General features: G+C 39.0%; 1 protein-coding gene across 2 annotated transcripts in view; it reads right to left on the minus strand.

The window, feature by feature from the left end:
- The window catches only part of CD226 (CD226 molecule), a 57,783-nt gene that overhangs the window by 8,938 nt on the left and 32,199 nt on the right, over window positions 1–16,646 (minus strand). For both annotated transcript variants that reach the window (XM_084887972.1, XM_084887971.1), the window contains exon 4: window positions 13,443–13,793. In XM_084887972.1, coding sequence (XP_084744098.1) covers window positions 13,443–13,793 — 351 coding nt within the window. The remainder of the gene's footprint in view (window positions 1–13,442; window positions 13,794–16,646) is intronic.

Consider the following 16,646-nt stretch of genomic DNA (forward strand, 5'->3'; position numbering starts at 1 on the left):
GCCACGCCAGCTAGGCTCACTATCCCATTTTTTGACTTCCAGCAAATCCTTAACCTTCTCTGCATGCCTTTCTTCATCAGTCCACTGGTGACAGTGATGACACCTCTGATTAAATCACAGAATTATGGTGAGAATCGAATGAGACAATATCCAAGAGTAGTAAACTACTAGAGAGACATCACCTCTGCAGTATGACCCCAGTGAGCTCAGAGCGTGTTTCAGCTGTAAACTGCCTCCTGCCCACAGCACACCTCACCCACTGCCTCTCACAGAGCTCCCTCCCAGGAGAAGAAAACCCATTTGTGCTGTTGTGGGAATGGATGGAACTGGAACCCAGGGACTGTCCTCATTGCTACCTTTTTTGGGGACAGCAAACATGAGAGATGGGTATAAGCCAAGGCAGAGACAGCACGACTTTCTGGCTCTGGAAATTAGAGCCCCATGCTGGCCCTGTGATTCCGGCTCTCTGGAATCCCACAGTAACTGGAGAAATCACACTTCTCATGGATTTTTAACCACCTGACAGATTACATCTTCCTTTAGAATTCACTGTATTTAGCTGCGATTTTTTTCATGGTAAGAGCTCAAAGTCAACACCCACTCATTCTTTTGCAGGTATTACTAAGAACCTAAGTTAAATAATGAACACTACTTTTACACTTTAAATTCATTTAAACTATTAGGTGAATAAAAGTATATAAACTTGTCCAAATTTGATGGGAAAGGAATTTACTCAGAGCAAAAACACATTATTCCAGCTACAAAAAGAACAATTAATCTTTCTCCCCATGAAATAAGAAATTAACTTTTTGAAGCTCTTGGCACATTATGAAAATAACCAAAATACCTGAAATTATTTTACATTATAACCCAGGTCTATAAAAGGACTTGCTGTACTGAAATAATTTGAATATAACATGTGCTAAGGTAAAATCAAGCAGGCAATCATAGCAAGAAAATAAGAGTTATTATCAATAAATTCATTGACAGTATTCTGGGAAAATTAACTACATTTTTAAAATGCTATTTAGATAGTCATTACAGTAAAAAAAAAAAAAAAAAAAAAAAAAAAAAAAAAAAACCTGGGTGAAATAGAGATCTGAATTTTTATGTAGATACTAGAAGAAAATGTAAATAAATCATTGAATGAGAAATGACTTTCCCATTTATAAAAATAAATAAATATACCGGATTGAGGCAATCAAAATGAAAAATAACTGAAGATCAAAGTATTACAAATGAAATGTAAAGATAAACGTAATATTGCTAGGTTGCTTTTGAGAAAAAGGTACATAAGACAATATGAGAGAAATAAGTTATTAGCAAAAAGCTCTTAAAGTGTAAGTTGGTATAAAAGGAAGCCTGTGGTGAGATTGCCCATCGCAAGTTCTTTGAGAAGCAAAAACTGTTGCAACCTGCAACAAAAAAGAAATTGGTCTCTGTGTCACACCCTTTCACGTTTGATTAATTGTTTTATTCCAAAGAAAAACTCTAAACTGTATAACATTTCTAACAGCAAAAAGAAAATCCTTGTTTCCCAAGAGTAGGCAAATCAGCAAGACTCTGCAGCTGGGGTTGTCAACTTCATTTGCATCTGAATCACCTGGTTGCTGAGCCCCACCCTCAGAGGAACCCTTTAGGCCTGGGTGGCTCCCAGAATTCACAGCTCTCCAGTGAAGTCTAAGATGCTGGTATAGGCCACTCTGATATCATGGCTTTGGGCAATGGAATGATGTGTGTAAAGAATCCCTAGGAAATGAAAACCTGCTGACTATAGATAGAAAGTTAAAATTTCAAAACCAGAATTCACAATCCAACAGTTCTCAATCAAGTATGGAACTTACTCGGGAAAAACAGCCTGCAAGGCAGCAGCATGCCAAAATTTTAAAGTGATGGTCTTCAGGGAATCGAATTAAAAGCAATTGTTTCTTGAGGCTTTTTGGTATTTTCCAAACTGTCTAAATGATATATTGCTTTTATTAATCAGGGGGGAAAGAGCTCAAAAATTTAAAGGCCTGCGTGCTTAAAACAGAATAATCTGCCAAAATTTAGTGGTTATATTTAACGTGCAGGCTGTAGAGAGGTACTTTGTAGAAGGGAACACAGAACTCTAAGAATGAAGTTAGCATTGTTTTTATTAAGCTCTAAATTAAATGACTGAAGTAGAAACCACTAAAAAGGATGGTCATTTATTTCACAATGCCCAATCATAGATACAAGTTTTCAATGCATTCTGTATCGTGAAATATGTTACCTGTTTCCACCTCTTCTGGTAATTAATGTTTGACCTGCTGCAGTCAGATCTGTTCATTCATGCATTCATCTTTTAATGCATTGCATTTCAAGGTAGGTGTATTGATTAGTTCAACAGGATTTCAAATCCATGTGTTTATGACTCAAGTGACGTTTTTGTTTTGTTTTTTTTGTTATTAGGTCTGAGATATAACTCTCTTATTTATTTATTTACTTATTTTCTTTTGGTTTTATTCCGTGTTGGTTTCAGGTATATAGCTTGGTGGTTAGACAATCATATGTTTTGCATGGTGTTCCCCTGATGTTTCCAGTACCCCAACTGGCACTGTAACTGGACAACCAGTGGTTCTGGGCTGCCTGTCACCACTTGAGCCAATTAAGCAGAGATACATATGAGCATTTATTCCAATAATGCCAGTAAGTCTTCCACAAAAAATCTGCTCTACTGCCCTCCCTCCCTATAAGCCAGCTGCTTATATTGGGTAGAAGGACAATTAGTACATGAAATTAAGAATTACAGGCCAGGGGAAGTAGGCAAAGAACAATGTTTATAGGTTAGAGGTAATGCAGGCGGAAAGGGTCACAGAGGGCGGGTGCCTCTGGGCACCTCTGGGACCAGATTGCAGATAACAGGGGCTGAGTTCCAAAGGGTGGGTGCCTCCAGGACTAGACTGCTTCAGCCACAAGGTTGTTCTCAGGAAAAGGAGGATGGACTGCATTCTGATGATAGCTCCTGTGTCCCAGGGCATACAACTCAGCCGGGTTCGAATGTGCTTTCTCTAATCAGAACAGTCACAATTGATTAAATCATTTGCCATTGGTGATTAGTTCATCCCCAGCCCCTCTCCCCTCAGGGAATTGGGCTCAATGTTCCAAACCTCTAATGGGAGGGTCCCTCCTCAGGCAACCAGCCCTGTCCTGCAGCTACCTAGGGGCCTTCAGCCACCAGTCCTTCATTAACATAAAAAAGTCACTACACTCTGGAGACCAAGGGTCTCCGAATCCTTTGTGTCAGGAACAGGGGACTAAGAACAAATATTATAGCAAAAGAGGCTTCTCACACATCTCCTCCTCGATTCTACAGAAAATGGTAAAGGTTTAGGCGCTCTGTGAAAGGAGCAAGAGACCAAACAGAAGGAGCTCACACTGTTTTGAAAGGTCCTGGCTGATTTAAAAACACCCATGGAAAAGGCATTTTCCCATAAGAAATAAGAGGAACAGCATGGGGGGCAGGTAGGATTCAGTAACACTGCAGCAGACTGGGCCATTGCTAGCATCCCAGCCTCTAGCCAGTCCTGCCTTTCCCTATTTCCAGCCCTTCCTCTGCCTCCATGTGAGCCATCAGGACATAGAACCTCGTGGTGCAACCACACAGCTTGCTGGGCACAGTATGGCTAAAAACACAAACGTACAAAAGCAAAGCAAACAGCACTGGATGCTTTAGGGAGATAATTGGCAGTCCTAACATTCACTATTTCCTAACTTCGCTGAGATCTTTGGTTGAGAAACATCAGCCTAAAAGCCTCCCTCTTAAAGAAAGAAGAATGCTTGTCTATTCTCAGCAGCCACTATTTTGCTGATGTTTTTCCTCCACTTTCTTCCCAATGGTGTGTTGATTCATAGGAGGCCAAAAGTGTCGCGAACCATATGGCCATTATTTTCCCTCCCATCAAAAAGGGTAAATACAGTTAAAACAAATTGTCAGTGAGATATTTCTGGTATAAATGAACAATTCACTCCAGAGCTGCAACCCTCCAATGGCAAGTATTTATGGCTGAGTCAGAAACCCTTAACAAGGCTCATGATAGGAATGCTGCCAGATCTTCCCTCGGGGCCTGGTGAACAGCAATGGCAGTAAAGTTATTGTTTATCCTGAATTAGAGTTTGGGGTGGGTTAGTGAGTGAGGAAACAGTGGGATCAGATTGGTGAGTGAAATCACTCAGGACCTAAATATCTGATTGAAAAGCATGCTTGGGAAACACTCACAGATCCTAACCCTCTAAGCAGCCTAGGTGGGTCATAGAGGGTATCAGAATTATTCTTACTTTTTTACCTCATTAAAAAAGAAGCAGAAAGACTGGATTTATTTCTATGTACAGATGGAATGTTCAGTGTGTGACTTCCCACGAGGTAAAGATATGTGAGCAGACAGCCTCAGGATTACCTGGTCTGCTGCAACTTTTTATTTACTACACATATAATGCAAATATCCAACCTCCGGGCCTCTTTCAACATCCATTTGATGAAAACTCAGAGATTGAGGAGAGATATCCTGGGCCCAGACCTGTCTTCTAATTCTAATTCTTTCCCCCTGGAATTTCCCTTGTTCTCCCAAATGCCTTTTCTTTCCTTTTTTTTTTTTTTTTTTTTTTTTTTTTTTTGTTGTTGTTGTTTGTTTGTTTGGCAAATGCAAAGTGGTGATTAAGTCAACTCCAGAAGTGCAAATGGGGCTTAGGTAAAACTGATAGAGGTGCTTTATATATTTAAGCAACAACTGTCATATAAATTATGGATAGTTTACTTATATTTTGTATCTATACATTTAAAGTGGAGTAAATAAATAACTCATTTCTATTTGTTTTGTGTTGGAGTTCCATGTTGAACAACTAGTCATAAGTGACTGAGGAATCTTGCTCCTCAGGGCATGCCCACCTCTATGGGGAAAAACAGAGGGTGTGTTGGTAAAAACTTGTGAAACAAGTATAAGTTTGGAGGGCCACTGGAAAGAACAGTAGCCTGAAGCCGGCTGAACTTTCCTGTGGGCCTGAACTATTTAGCAAGTGGATATTGGTATGGTAATAGTATTTCAAAGTTCAACTTTCTTTGTACCAATTGATTTTATACCCTTTATGTTTCAGAAATCTTTCCCTGTTGTATAGCAAGAAGATGTTAAAGGGTAAGTTCTTTCAGACAATTAAAGGACCATGACATCCACCTCTAATCCTTCTTCTGTATGAATAGCAACTACCCGCCCTCAAAATAAAATCATTATCAGATTTTAGCTGAAAAATATAGGCACTGAGAGTCTGAATGATTGTCCTGCAGCAAACCAATGAGGGGAGCAAGCTTCTACCAGGGGTCCTCAAACTTTTTAAAGTGGGGGCCAGATCACGGTCCCTCAGAGAGCTGGAGGGCTGGACTATATGAACTACTAATTCCTACTGTAACACTTTGGCTGCACTCACTGCCCAAAAAACCTGGCAGGCAGGATCAGACTCCCTTGGGGGCTGCATGTGGCCCGCGGGCCGTAGTTTGAAGACCCCTGTAAGCCCTATGTTCAGATTTTGCGACAGTGGGTCCCTATGTACAGATTTTGCGACAGTGGGTTTGCCTCTCTCAATGGCAAATGACTTACACACTTAAAAATTTTACATCGGTTGGCAAAGAGTCTAAGACTGGCTGTAATGTTTATTTACTTGATCTAGCTACATTTCCTGGTGTCATTACCTGCGTGACATTCTCTACAGTGACTGGTGAGCGAATGGCAAGAGTTACCTAAGTCAGCATATGTGGCACACAGATGATGACATTCTTTGACTTTGTACACTTGTAGAGAAAGTTTTTAAGATTGATTCTGCCGTATTAGACATCTCACCTCCCCCCCTCCCCAAAATATTTCTGTCTGCTATATTTCTTGAGCACGCACCTCAATTTTTATAAATCCTGGTTATTTAAAGGAGACTGTATTCATGTATCATAAGCCAGAATGACAAGACTGTATGCACACTGCTCACCTTTTCAGTGAGAGTGAATGTGACAGACCTGAGCCTGGCCCTCAACTAGTGCCTGAGAACTGGGATTTGGGGGCATCCCACCTTTCCCTAACTGTTAAGGAAAAAACCTGTTCTCTTCCTGGGGATTTGTCAGTCCTTCTGACTTGGCCCCACGTGCTTTCCTGATTTGCTTGGTTTCTCTGCTCTAACAGATCAAAACCATCCTTTTGGAATGTCATCATTAGGAAGAGAGGCCCCCTCTCCCAATTCTGTGGGAGGACAGGCGCCTTGCTCCAAGGGGCAAAACCACCTCCTGAAGGAAAGACTAAGAAGCTGGTTCTAGGATGACCTCAGTGACCAATGGGGCCACCAAGTCCTCTACTTGAGGACCTTGACAATGTGGGTGTCATGGGTTGTAGCTGCTGGGCTCTACAAAAGGGGAGATTCTTTCTGACTTTACAGTCTCCTAGCAGATTGCCTGTGACGCACTCCTCAATCCCAGTGGAGTGCTTATTCAATAATGAAATTGTGTTCTTTCTTTTCCACCTTTGTGGACCTATTGATATTTTCTGGGTAGAGAGGAGATTTGGGTTCTAATTATAACTCCCTAGTACAGTGTTATCCTTACTGTTGTCTTACCAGGCATGACTCTCCATTACAGTGTCTGCGTTACGTTTATGCACAAGGCTATGATGAGAAATGTTTCAAATGCTCTACTGAGATCAGGATAAACATTTCCCCATGCAACAAAATACAGTAGGCATACCAATATTGTATGTATTTAGTTGCAAAGGCCCATAAATGTGAGAGAATATAACTATTCTGAATACTTTAACATGGAAAATAAATTTTTGTTTTCTCTTGTCCCTATGAGTAGAGGAATGCTTACCACATAGCTAATTGACTAATATGCTCCCTGCCCCTCCTAGCAAATGTAACAGACATCTGAATTCATGCATGTATGGGCACACAACTTAAGAGAGTGAAGCATTTATCTGAGTGCTCTATATAAATCAAAAAGCCCTAACATGTTAACATCAGGACAATAATCATACCCTGCAAACCTATCTTTCTATATTTGCAAATGTGTCTCCGAGTGGCCTTGATTTGGGGGTCATTTGCACAACCATTGTGTCCCTGAGCTTCTTTGAAGACAGACAATATTTCAGCCTTTGTTAGTGCAATCTTCTCATTGCCGTATACATTCTTCATTTGCCCATGTTCATCACTGTGATGATAAGGATTCTCATTTCACTCACTACTCTCCATAACTAAAGTTGTTCCTCCCACCCTAACAATCGGATCAAGAGCCATCACCATGTCAACCTGTATCTGTGAAAGGAAGAATCTCTTCCTGTGGGCTCATCCAATAAAATGCCACTCTTCTAGTCAAACAACTATAAACATCACAGTGACATTGAGTTCCAGCAAAAGTAAAATATATTGAGTTAATTCTAGAAATGAACTTTATTGTGGCCAAAGAGGTTGCAAAAATTTTTTTTATAAAATCTACCCAAAAACATTTCTCAGATTAATAAATGCCCTTTAAGAATCACTGAATCATTTCAGTGTAAATTACTTGATGATACAATTTAGGGTCCAAAAATATATCTCTACAAATGATAAATATTCACTATTCATTTCCTGTTCTTTTCAAAACAGCCCTCTGCAAATCTACTGAGTCACCCTTGAATATTCTGCAGGAGTCAGGTCAGTACATGATAGAAATACTTCAGTTGAAGTTGGAAGTCGTTGACTAATTGAACTGTGATACTGAAAATTAGAATTGCCATGGAGAATGGAACACCATTAATCTTATATGAAGAGCTAAGTTTTTAAAATTGTAAGTTGTTTCCTGTTTGCCTTGGGGAAAATTTCACACCATCCTCTATGCTCAGTTCTTAATAAGGCTCTGAGAGACAACCACAAGCTGTTAACAGTTTCCAGATGCTTTAAAATGAGAAATCCACCCACGACAGAGTTTAAATGGCTGTTTTGTGGCTGGAATCATTAGGCAAGTCTCTGGAATAAGTATGGCCATGGATTTTCATTGGCCAGAAAGTCAGTGCATGGATCTGAATTTGAATGTCTACCTGTGTTCTAAGCTCCCGGAGAGAAGAAAACTTCATGAAAATTGTTGGAAATTGACGCTGTGGATAAAGACCCACTTAAAGAAAATCCTTTCCCAGGATTAGCTCTTTCAAATACCACCCACTTACACTCTATTGTGATGTTCCCTGCGAATCTGCTCTAGGCACCTGACACACCAACACACTCAACAACGTTCTTTCTGCAATAGCATCGCCCACTCAGCATGACCTCTTTCAACGTTTCTTTCTCTGTGACATTAACTTTCTATTACTCAATTCAACATCTTCTTTATCTATACAAACACAGTATGCATAAAGAAATGACTGTGAGATCAGGAGAGATGAGAAAATTAATATTCAGGAGAGTGTCTCCTGAAAGAACAGATTTGAGCAGAGCCAACGACATAATAGGCCATGATTGAGTAATCAGCTCGCTTGTGATGATGGAAACTGTTTCATCTGGATACCCAGTTGTTGCCTGGAATCTTAAAAACATCACTATATTGGCTGGACCATCGTGGTTGATCTGTTTCGTCTGAGGCTGTGTGAACTGGTAGGAGGTGCAGGCCGTGCTCTGGGACTCTGGTCTATGGTTCCGTCATATGAACTAACCATCATGCACATTATGTTCTATGTAAGTGACTATAATGAGAGGCCAAGGTCCATCACACTGTGCCAGGGAAATGGGCACATCTGGCAGCCCCATGCACACCAACTCAGACAACTCCCATGCCTACAATGTTCACATCTATTATAAAGTCCAAGGAGTGGAACAGAACATTCTGGATTAATGAACTCTAGACCTCATGGAAGCAATCTATGGGAAGGCTCTCTTGACTCTGGCCCCATGTTTTCCTACTGAATACTTTTGCCACCTTCCTTTTAAACCTCATTCCCTAGACCAGGGAGACCAACAAATATGTACCATTTACAGAAAATATGGTAAAGAAGAAAAATAAAATTAAAAGAGAAAATAGACTTTTTTGAAAGATATAAATGCAAACAAAGTTCATGAAAATTTCTTCTCAAACAATGCAATTAACCTAAGTGTTCAGGTATCTTTGATCAGAAATCACTAAAAAGAAAATGTCCAGTATTGATGAAAAAAATATAGACCTAATTTAGCTAGAAAACTGAAACACAAAATGGACACAGTCTCTACTAGAATACATACAAATATTAACATAGAAGGAATCAGCTAAGAGCATGCATTAATACAAATTCTGGAAAGATCTGACAACTTTAAGCAGAGATGTCAAAATTTGATACCTCAAACAATTTCTAATATAAGAATCTGGACTGCTGCAAATAGATGCAGTGACTCAAGCATATAAATTTCCAAGTTATAAGGGTTTGAGAAATTCAAGATGCATAATGGTGAAATGAGTGGGGAGCATTGTGGGCCAGTGTGGAAAATCTTGAAGGTGGTGAGATCTGATGGAAATGCTAAAGGAAAGAAGGTAAATGTGTCAAAAGTTGATAGGTTGGTTAAGAAAAGGAGAAAATAGTAGAGAGTGAGTAACTTTCCAGGTGGTGGCAAGCACAGCTGACATTTCTATCAGACCAACTTCTCTCTCCCCTCTGTGCCCATTATCTTCACATACATAGAACATGTGCCAAGGTGGGTAAAAGGCCCGTGGGCCACCAGCAAACCTGTTCAAACCTGCTCAAAGCTTGAGTCTGCATCTGCCCAGAAAGGGGCACCTGTTCTTAATTTATCTGTCTGAAGGAGGTGTTGTTTGAAATTTGTCTACCTGAGTGGGCTCCCTTGAAGCCTAGTTTGAGAGCACCATCATTCATGTGCTATTGAACTCTTAGCTCATTTCCTCTGCCTTGAATTTCACTTCTTAATTCTATACACAGTAACTATTTGACTTACACTTCCTTGAATGTAATTTTGCCATCTTTGGTCAAGAATTGATAATGGCCAAAAACAAACAAAAAAGAATTGACAGTGGTTTTCATTGATCGTAATGAGATCCAGAATTTCAACAAGGTATCACTTAATTGTGCCTGTCACCTTCTATGTTAACCCGTAACTCAGAATCTTTGTACCCACCTAGCCAGTCACCCACACACAACTTCCTCGTCCTCTCATCCTTACTTCCTGTTACTCCCCGTCCCTTGTTTTGTATCTTTTCTCTACTCTGATCATCAATGTCTCATTTAAAATTCGATGGTTCAGTTGAGTGGGCTCATTGGTACAATATTGGAGAAGGACCTGAGTAAACTATACTACTGCTCAGCAGTGGCCAATGGAAGTTTGTTTAAAATAGTCTCCTCCAGAAACTTCCTGAAAGAGCTGATTTCATTTCTTTGATTCTCCTCTTTTCATAATCAACAAGCTCAGTTAAAACAATAGTAGTTTGAACATCATTTAGCTAATATTAAAAGACATTAAAAATTCTTTCGGGGGAAACTAAAATACTTTTCTTATGACTAATAAAATTCCAAAGAATATTAAGAGCCGAGAATAATTTTGGTCACTGTTGTATGCACACATTTTCCCTGATCCTTGCCCCTGTGGTCTAGACAAATTTCAAATGCAGAAGAGTCAGTCTGGAACTATTTCCTACTTCTCAGAGCCTGGGATCCAAGAACAGGAGACACGTATTTCTTTTAATTTAACAAAGAAAATCCATAGTAAATTCTGGTTTAACTCATGCTTCTGCCACTTTCTCTCTCTTCAAAATAAATCAAGGCCTGGCTATATAACATATAGGTTGACATTGTGTCATCTCTTGGGTGACCTATGAGTACACAGTACTTGTCGGAATATGAACAAAGACAGACAGATGTCAGGGAAGAGCTCTGTGTGTGTGTGGAATATGAGTCCTGCTATAAAGATGGAGGTAACAAAGGATGCAGAGCAGTTTATTAAAAATTGTGTCACAATCACCTTTCCCTTGACAGTTGAGATAAATTAAATCTGCTCCACATCTTACACCTGTCTCTCTGCTTTTAGCTCTACATTGATTTTTTTACTAAACAACCTCAAGCTTTGAAACAATCAAATCACACCAGAGAAAATACATGCGCTCTAGTTTTGCTTTCCATCTGATTTTTAATATTCAATACATACTTATGATTATTTTAAAAGAGAATGAGACCAAAGCATACAGTCAACAGCTGTCATCTTCTGTCAATGATTACTGCTAACTAATAGGCCCTATTGACATTCTTTCAACCTACCCCTGAATCTCAGAAAACCATTCTGTGGGTTTTCAAAACAAATGGACACTAACAATGCTGCCCCATTACGTTCAGTTGCTTTCATATTCAACAGTGTTACCAGCTTCTGTACAAAGAAAATAAATCATCTTGTGCAAGAAACTTAATCATGTTTTGACAAGAGAAAAAATTTTTTTTAAATTAGTAAGAGTTAAATAACTATACCTCCTAAATATCTTTTACCCCTTTTTCTCCATGATTTAAGATGTTTATAATCACTTTTTCAACATATAATGGACAAGGTCTTATTTCATTGGTATTTGAAAATGGTTCTTTATGACATTTTTCTGAATAGACCATTTTCTTGCCTTGGTCCCAAAAGGAGATTAGTGACTATGCTCAGTCTTTCTTTTATGTGGCCAGGTTTAAAAAATACTTCTGTAGTGCAAGGTTATGTTTAGGTAAGAAATAGTGTCTATATGTGTCTAAAGGAATGGAGTCAACATTTAAAGTGAAGAATCTCAGTTAATTTTCTCTTCCAAATGGCTCATCAACCTTGTTTTGCATCAAGTTCTAAAAAGAATGTGCATCCCACAGGTCCCCAACCCACCCCCACCCCTGTCACTAAGAGGAGCAAAGGAGGCTTGATGTGATCCAAGGTGACTGTAGACCAGGGGTGGGGAACCTTTTTCCTGCCAAGGGCCATTTGAATATTTATAATATCACTCACAGACCGTACAAAATCATCAACTTAAAAATTAGCCTGCTATATTTGGTCAAACATTTAATTAATTCACCCCTAATGCCTTGGCAGGGCCAAACCAAATGATTTCGCCGGCCTTATACATGGCCCACAGGCCAGACATGCCCTACCCCTGCTGTACACAGAGGGCTGTTCTCTGACAAATGTCTTGCTTAGCACAAACAGGCCATTGTGTATACAAAATCTTTTTATCTTCCTTCCTAGGGCAGGAAGAAACAGCGGGTTGCAGCCTGAACTATCCATAAAGAGACAGCCAAATCCTAAGAAGCCATAGCTTTAAAAGTCTATACATAAGGAAGGCACATGGACTCCCTGGAAGCAGATGACAGCAAAGAAGAAAGAAAGATGGCTGGCTGGAAGGAAGAAAGGAAAGAAAGGAGGGAGGGAAGAAGAATTTCTGTCACCAATAAAAATAAATTATTTTCTCTAAACATGTCCCTCTGCAATGAGAAAATGTGCCCAGAGGACAAACCAGGGACGCCTGGGATGGCCTTTCTCACACTCAGTTGTAACACAGGCCTCTATACAGACGTCTAGAGTGGCTGGTCTCTCTGTGTTTGCACTTCAGCAAGCAAAAAATCATTTTTTCTTACTGTTCCATGGCTTTTGTGAGGCCTAAAGCTCACATAGGTAAGGGCATCCTTAGGACCCGGGAGACAGATTACTAATGCAATGTGAGTACCGGGCCCTGGAAGGAACTCGCTCAGCTAAGAGGCCCTGGAGTTCAGCTTCAGCCTTGTCAGGGCCAGCTTCTGCTCACAGATCTGAAAGAGCTGAGGGATTCAAAGCTCCAATGTGTCAAAGAAGCAACTCTATTATCAAACATTTATTAAATTCCCACTCAACACAACACTGACTCAGCAAACACTAATCCAGCAGCTTCTTGTTATTGCCGAGGTTATATGAGGATTATGAAACCTAGTCACCACCCTCAAAAGTTTTAATGCAACTGAAAAATAAGAAGGTATACAGCTGGAAATCACAAGCTGGTGAGACCATGTATTTTTTCAGACTCCCTGAATTTTTTGTTTAATTTCAGGAATATGGGATAAATCAAGAAAACGGGAAAGATTTTTTATTTTTAAATCTGTGATTGATGGATTAGTAAGATAAAGACTAGCATTCAATAACTGACAACTTACCTAAACCCATTCATTAAAAAATATTTTGACCCTAGCCGGGTAGCACCATTGGTTAGAGCATCATCCCAGTATACCAAGGTTGGGGGTTCAATCCCCAATCAGGCCACAAACAAGAATCAACCAATGAATATATAAATAAGTGGAACAACAAATTCATATTTCTCTCTCTCTCTCTCTCTCTCTCTCAAATCAATTACTTTTTAAAAAACATTTTGAAAAATAGAGTTATAGAAAAGACAACAGAAACCAACCGACAGTGGTTTGGTTTTTTTCATTTTTGACATGAGAAGGCCTCTGTCATATACTCACCATCAGTTACAGTCAACCTTACCACAAAGGTTTCATTTTCTCCTGTGCTGGCCTTGAAGCTACAGCGGTAAAGTCCGGAGTCAGAGGCCTCAACGTAGGGCATGAGGATAAAGCTCCTTCTCATCCCCTGGCTGCAGTTGGTCAGTATTGGTCTTCTAAACCTTGAGGGGGAGATTTTCCCTTGGGACAAGTTGCATCTGGTTAGGAGGTCAATCTGATGGGACTGGATCTTTTCCCATGTGACTTGTTGCATGGGATTCTTCGTTTGAAGTTCGTACATGAATGTGATGTTTTCTCCAGGTTTTGAGACCACATGGCTATCTGACGACGGCACAGCTATCTCAAAACTATCTGAAAAGAAGAAGACATTGATTATACTTAGGTCCTCAATTTTTTAAATGGAAGGGTAGAAGCTACTCAGAAAATGGCATAAAAAAAGATTGGTGATGTCATTTAACATCAGACAGCTTTATACCACATTTTTCTAAGAAGAAGGTTTTTGAAAGGATGTGCTCACACATATCTCTTAACTTTTACTTGGTTAACCATATAGCAATAAACATCATCAAAAGCTCTGGTGCTTGTATCAAGAGGTTGAATGTCACAAGTGATCATATCAAGAGGTTGAATGGGCTGCTATTTCACACACTGACTCTGAGTATCAAATATCCTATATAATAAAAGGCTAATATGCAAATAAATCAAATGGCATAAGGACCAGTAGTTATGATGCACACTGACCACCAGGGGGTAGATGCTCCATGCAGGAACTGCTCCCTCATGGTCAGTGCATTCCTAGTGGGAGCACCACTTAGCCAAGAAGCCAGGCTGGCCAAAACCAGTTTGGCTCAGTGGATAGAGCATTGGCCTGAGGACTGAAAGGTCCCGGGTTCGATTTCAGTCAAGGGCATGTACATTGGTTGCAGGCACATCCCCAGTAGGGGGTTTGCAAGAGGCAGCTGATCGATGATTCTCTCTCATTGATGTTTCTAACACTCTATCCCTCTCTCTTCCTCTCTGTAAAAAATCAATAAAATATATATATATATTTTTTTTTTAAAAAGAAGCCAGGCTATGAGAGGATACAGGCCAGGCTGAGGGACCCTGCCACCCCTTCCCGCAAGTGCAAAAATTTCATATACTGGGCCTCTAGTCTAGATTATAATAATGCCAACTAAGATTTTATTATTCATAAAAGAAATACCAAATCATCTTCATTGAATGTATACATAAATTCATTTTTCAGACATATGGGTTGTCTTATGCATAAAGTAAAAACTCTGTGTTTTACAACTTCCTGGGTAATTACAGAGTCCTCCAATATTCCCCCACCTTCCTACCACCATAGCTGGAATACCCAGCACACAACACTTCATACATAATCATTAGGTGCCTCAAACAGCAGTTTTTATAGTGTGGCTTGAGATCCCAAAGAGTTCCTGTATCCCTCTCTGAGACCTGAAATATCACACCAATTTTAATAGTCATATTAAAATGTAATTTACTTTTTTAACTCTTATTATATAAGAATATGTATATTATAAATTCACTCTTATAAGAATATTTGGTGGAGATTTTTCAGAGTCTCTGATAGTCACTGGGATGTATGTTATGTGCTTATAAATTCTGGTCTTTTAAATTTTGTTTGGTTTTCATTTCCATCACAATAAATATTTATAGAACAAAATTCTTTGGGGTCTTCAATCATTTTTAAAAGAATAAATGGGGAAAAACAATTCTAAAATGTGTATGGAACCACAAAAGGCTACAATAGACAAAACAAGCTTGAAAAAGAACAAAGTTGGAGGTGCCACACTTCCTGATTTCAAACTAAACTACAAAGAACAATAATTAAAACAACCTGTTTCTGGCAAAAAGACAAAAATACAGACCAATGGAAGAGAATGGAAAGCCCAGAAATAAATCCATATATACATGGTCAGCTGATCTACAACCAGAGTGCCAGGAATGCACAATGGAGAAAGGATAGTCTCTTCAACATATGTCCTTGGAAAAACACAATAGAAGAGGATAAAATCGGACCTTTCTCTTATACCATGTATAAAAACCAACTCAAAATAATAAAGACTTAAATGTAAGTTTATTTAACACTCCCAGAAGAAAACATAGGAGAAAGTTTCATGATACTAACCTTGGCAATGATTCTTGAATATGACACCAAAAGCATAGGCAACAAATGGAAAAATAGACAAGTGAGACTACACCAAACTAAAGTATTTCCTCACAGCAAAGAAAACAGTGAACATAGTGAAAAGGCAACCTATACAATGGGAGAAAACATTTGAAACATTTGGAAGGATTAATTTCCAAAATATGTAAGGCATTCCTGCAACTCAATAGCAAATAAAAAATAACTAATTATTTAATTTGAAAAAATGGGATAAAGAGTTGAATAGACATTTCTCTAAAGATGATGTACAAATGGCCAACTGATACATGAAAAGACGTTCAATGCCACTAATCATTAGGGAAACGCAAATCAAAATCACAATGAGATATTACCTCACATCTGTTAGGATGACTATTACAAAATAAAATAAAAGGAGAATTGAAAAACAATTGTTAGTGAGAATATAAAGAAATTGAAACCCTTTTACATGGTAGGTAGGAATATAAAATGGCACAGCCTCTATTGCAGCAGCACTATTCACAAGTAAAAACATGTCCATTGATGGATAAATAGATTTTTAAAGTGTGGTATATATTACAATGGGATGCTATTCAGCCTGCAAAAAGAAGCAAATCCTGCATTCTGAGACAACACAGATAAACCTGAAAGACAATATGCCAAGTGAAATAAGTCAGACCATGTATATCAGTGATTCCCAAAGTGGTCTATATTGACCCCCAGGGGTCTATGACAACCTGCAAGGGGTCTACGTCAGCGGAAAAAAAATTTGGGGGTCCATGAAATGAAAATGGGGGTTCACGATAGTGGATCTCAACATACACTGATAGTACCTATTTACTTACATCATATTATCTTATAATATAAAAACATATAAATTATTTATAAAAGTACCTATGAAGTAAAAAATTTATTATATATGTTTATAAAATTGTGTAAGTTGTAGGATAAAAACCTGCACATAATGATATACCAGTATCATCTTGTTACAAGCATACGCGCAGTAAACATTCTTGCCAATTTTTGTCTCAAAGCTTCGCGAACTTGCACCGACT

The sequence above is a fragment of the Pipistrellus hanaki genome, assembly GCF_964339955.1.
Source record: "Pipistrellus hanaki genome assembly, chromosome: 6".
NCBI lineage: Eukaryota > Metazoa > Chordata > Mammalia > Chiroptera > Vespertilionidae > Pipistrellus > Pipistrellus hanaki.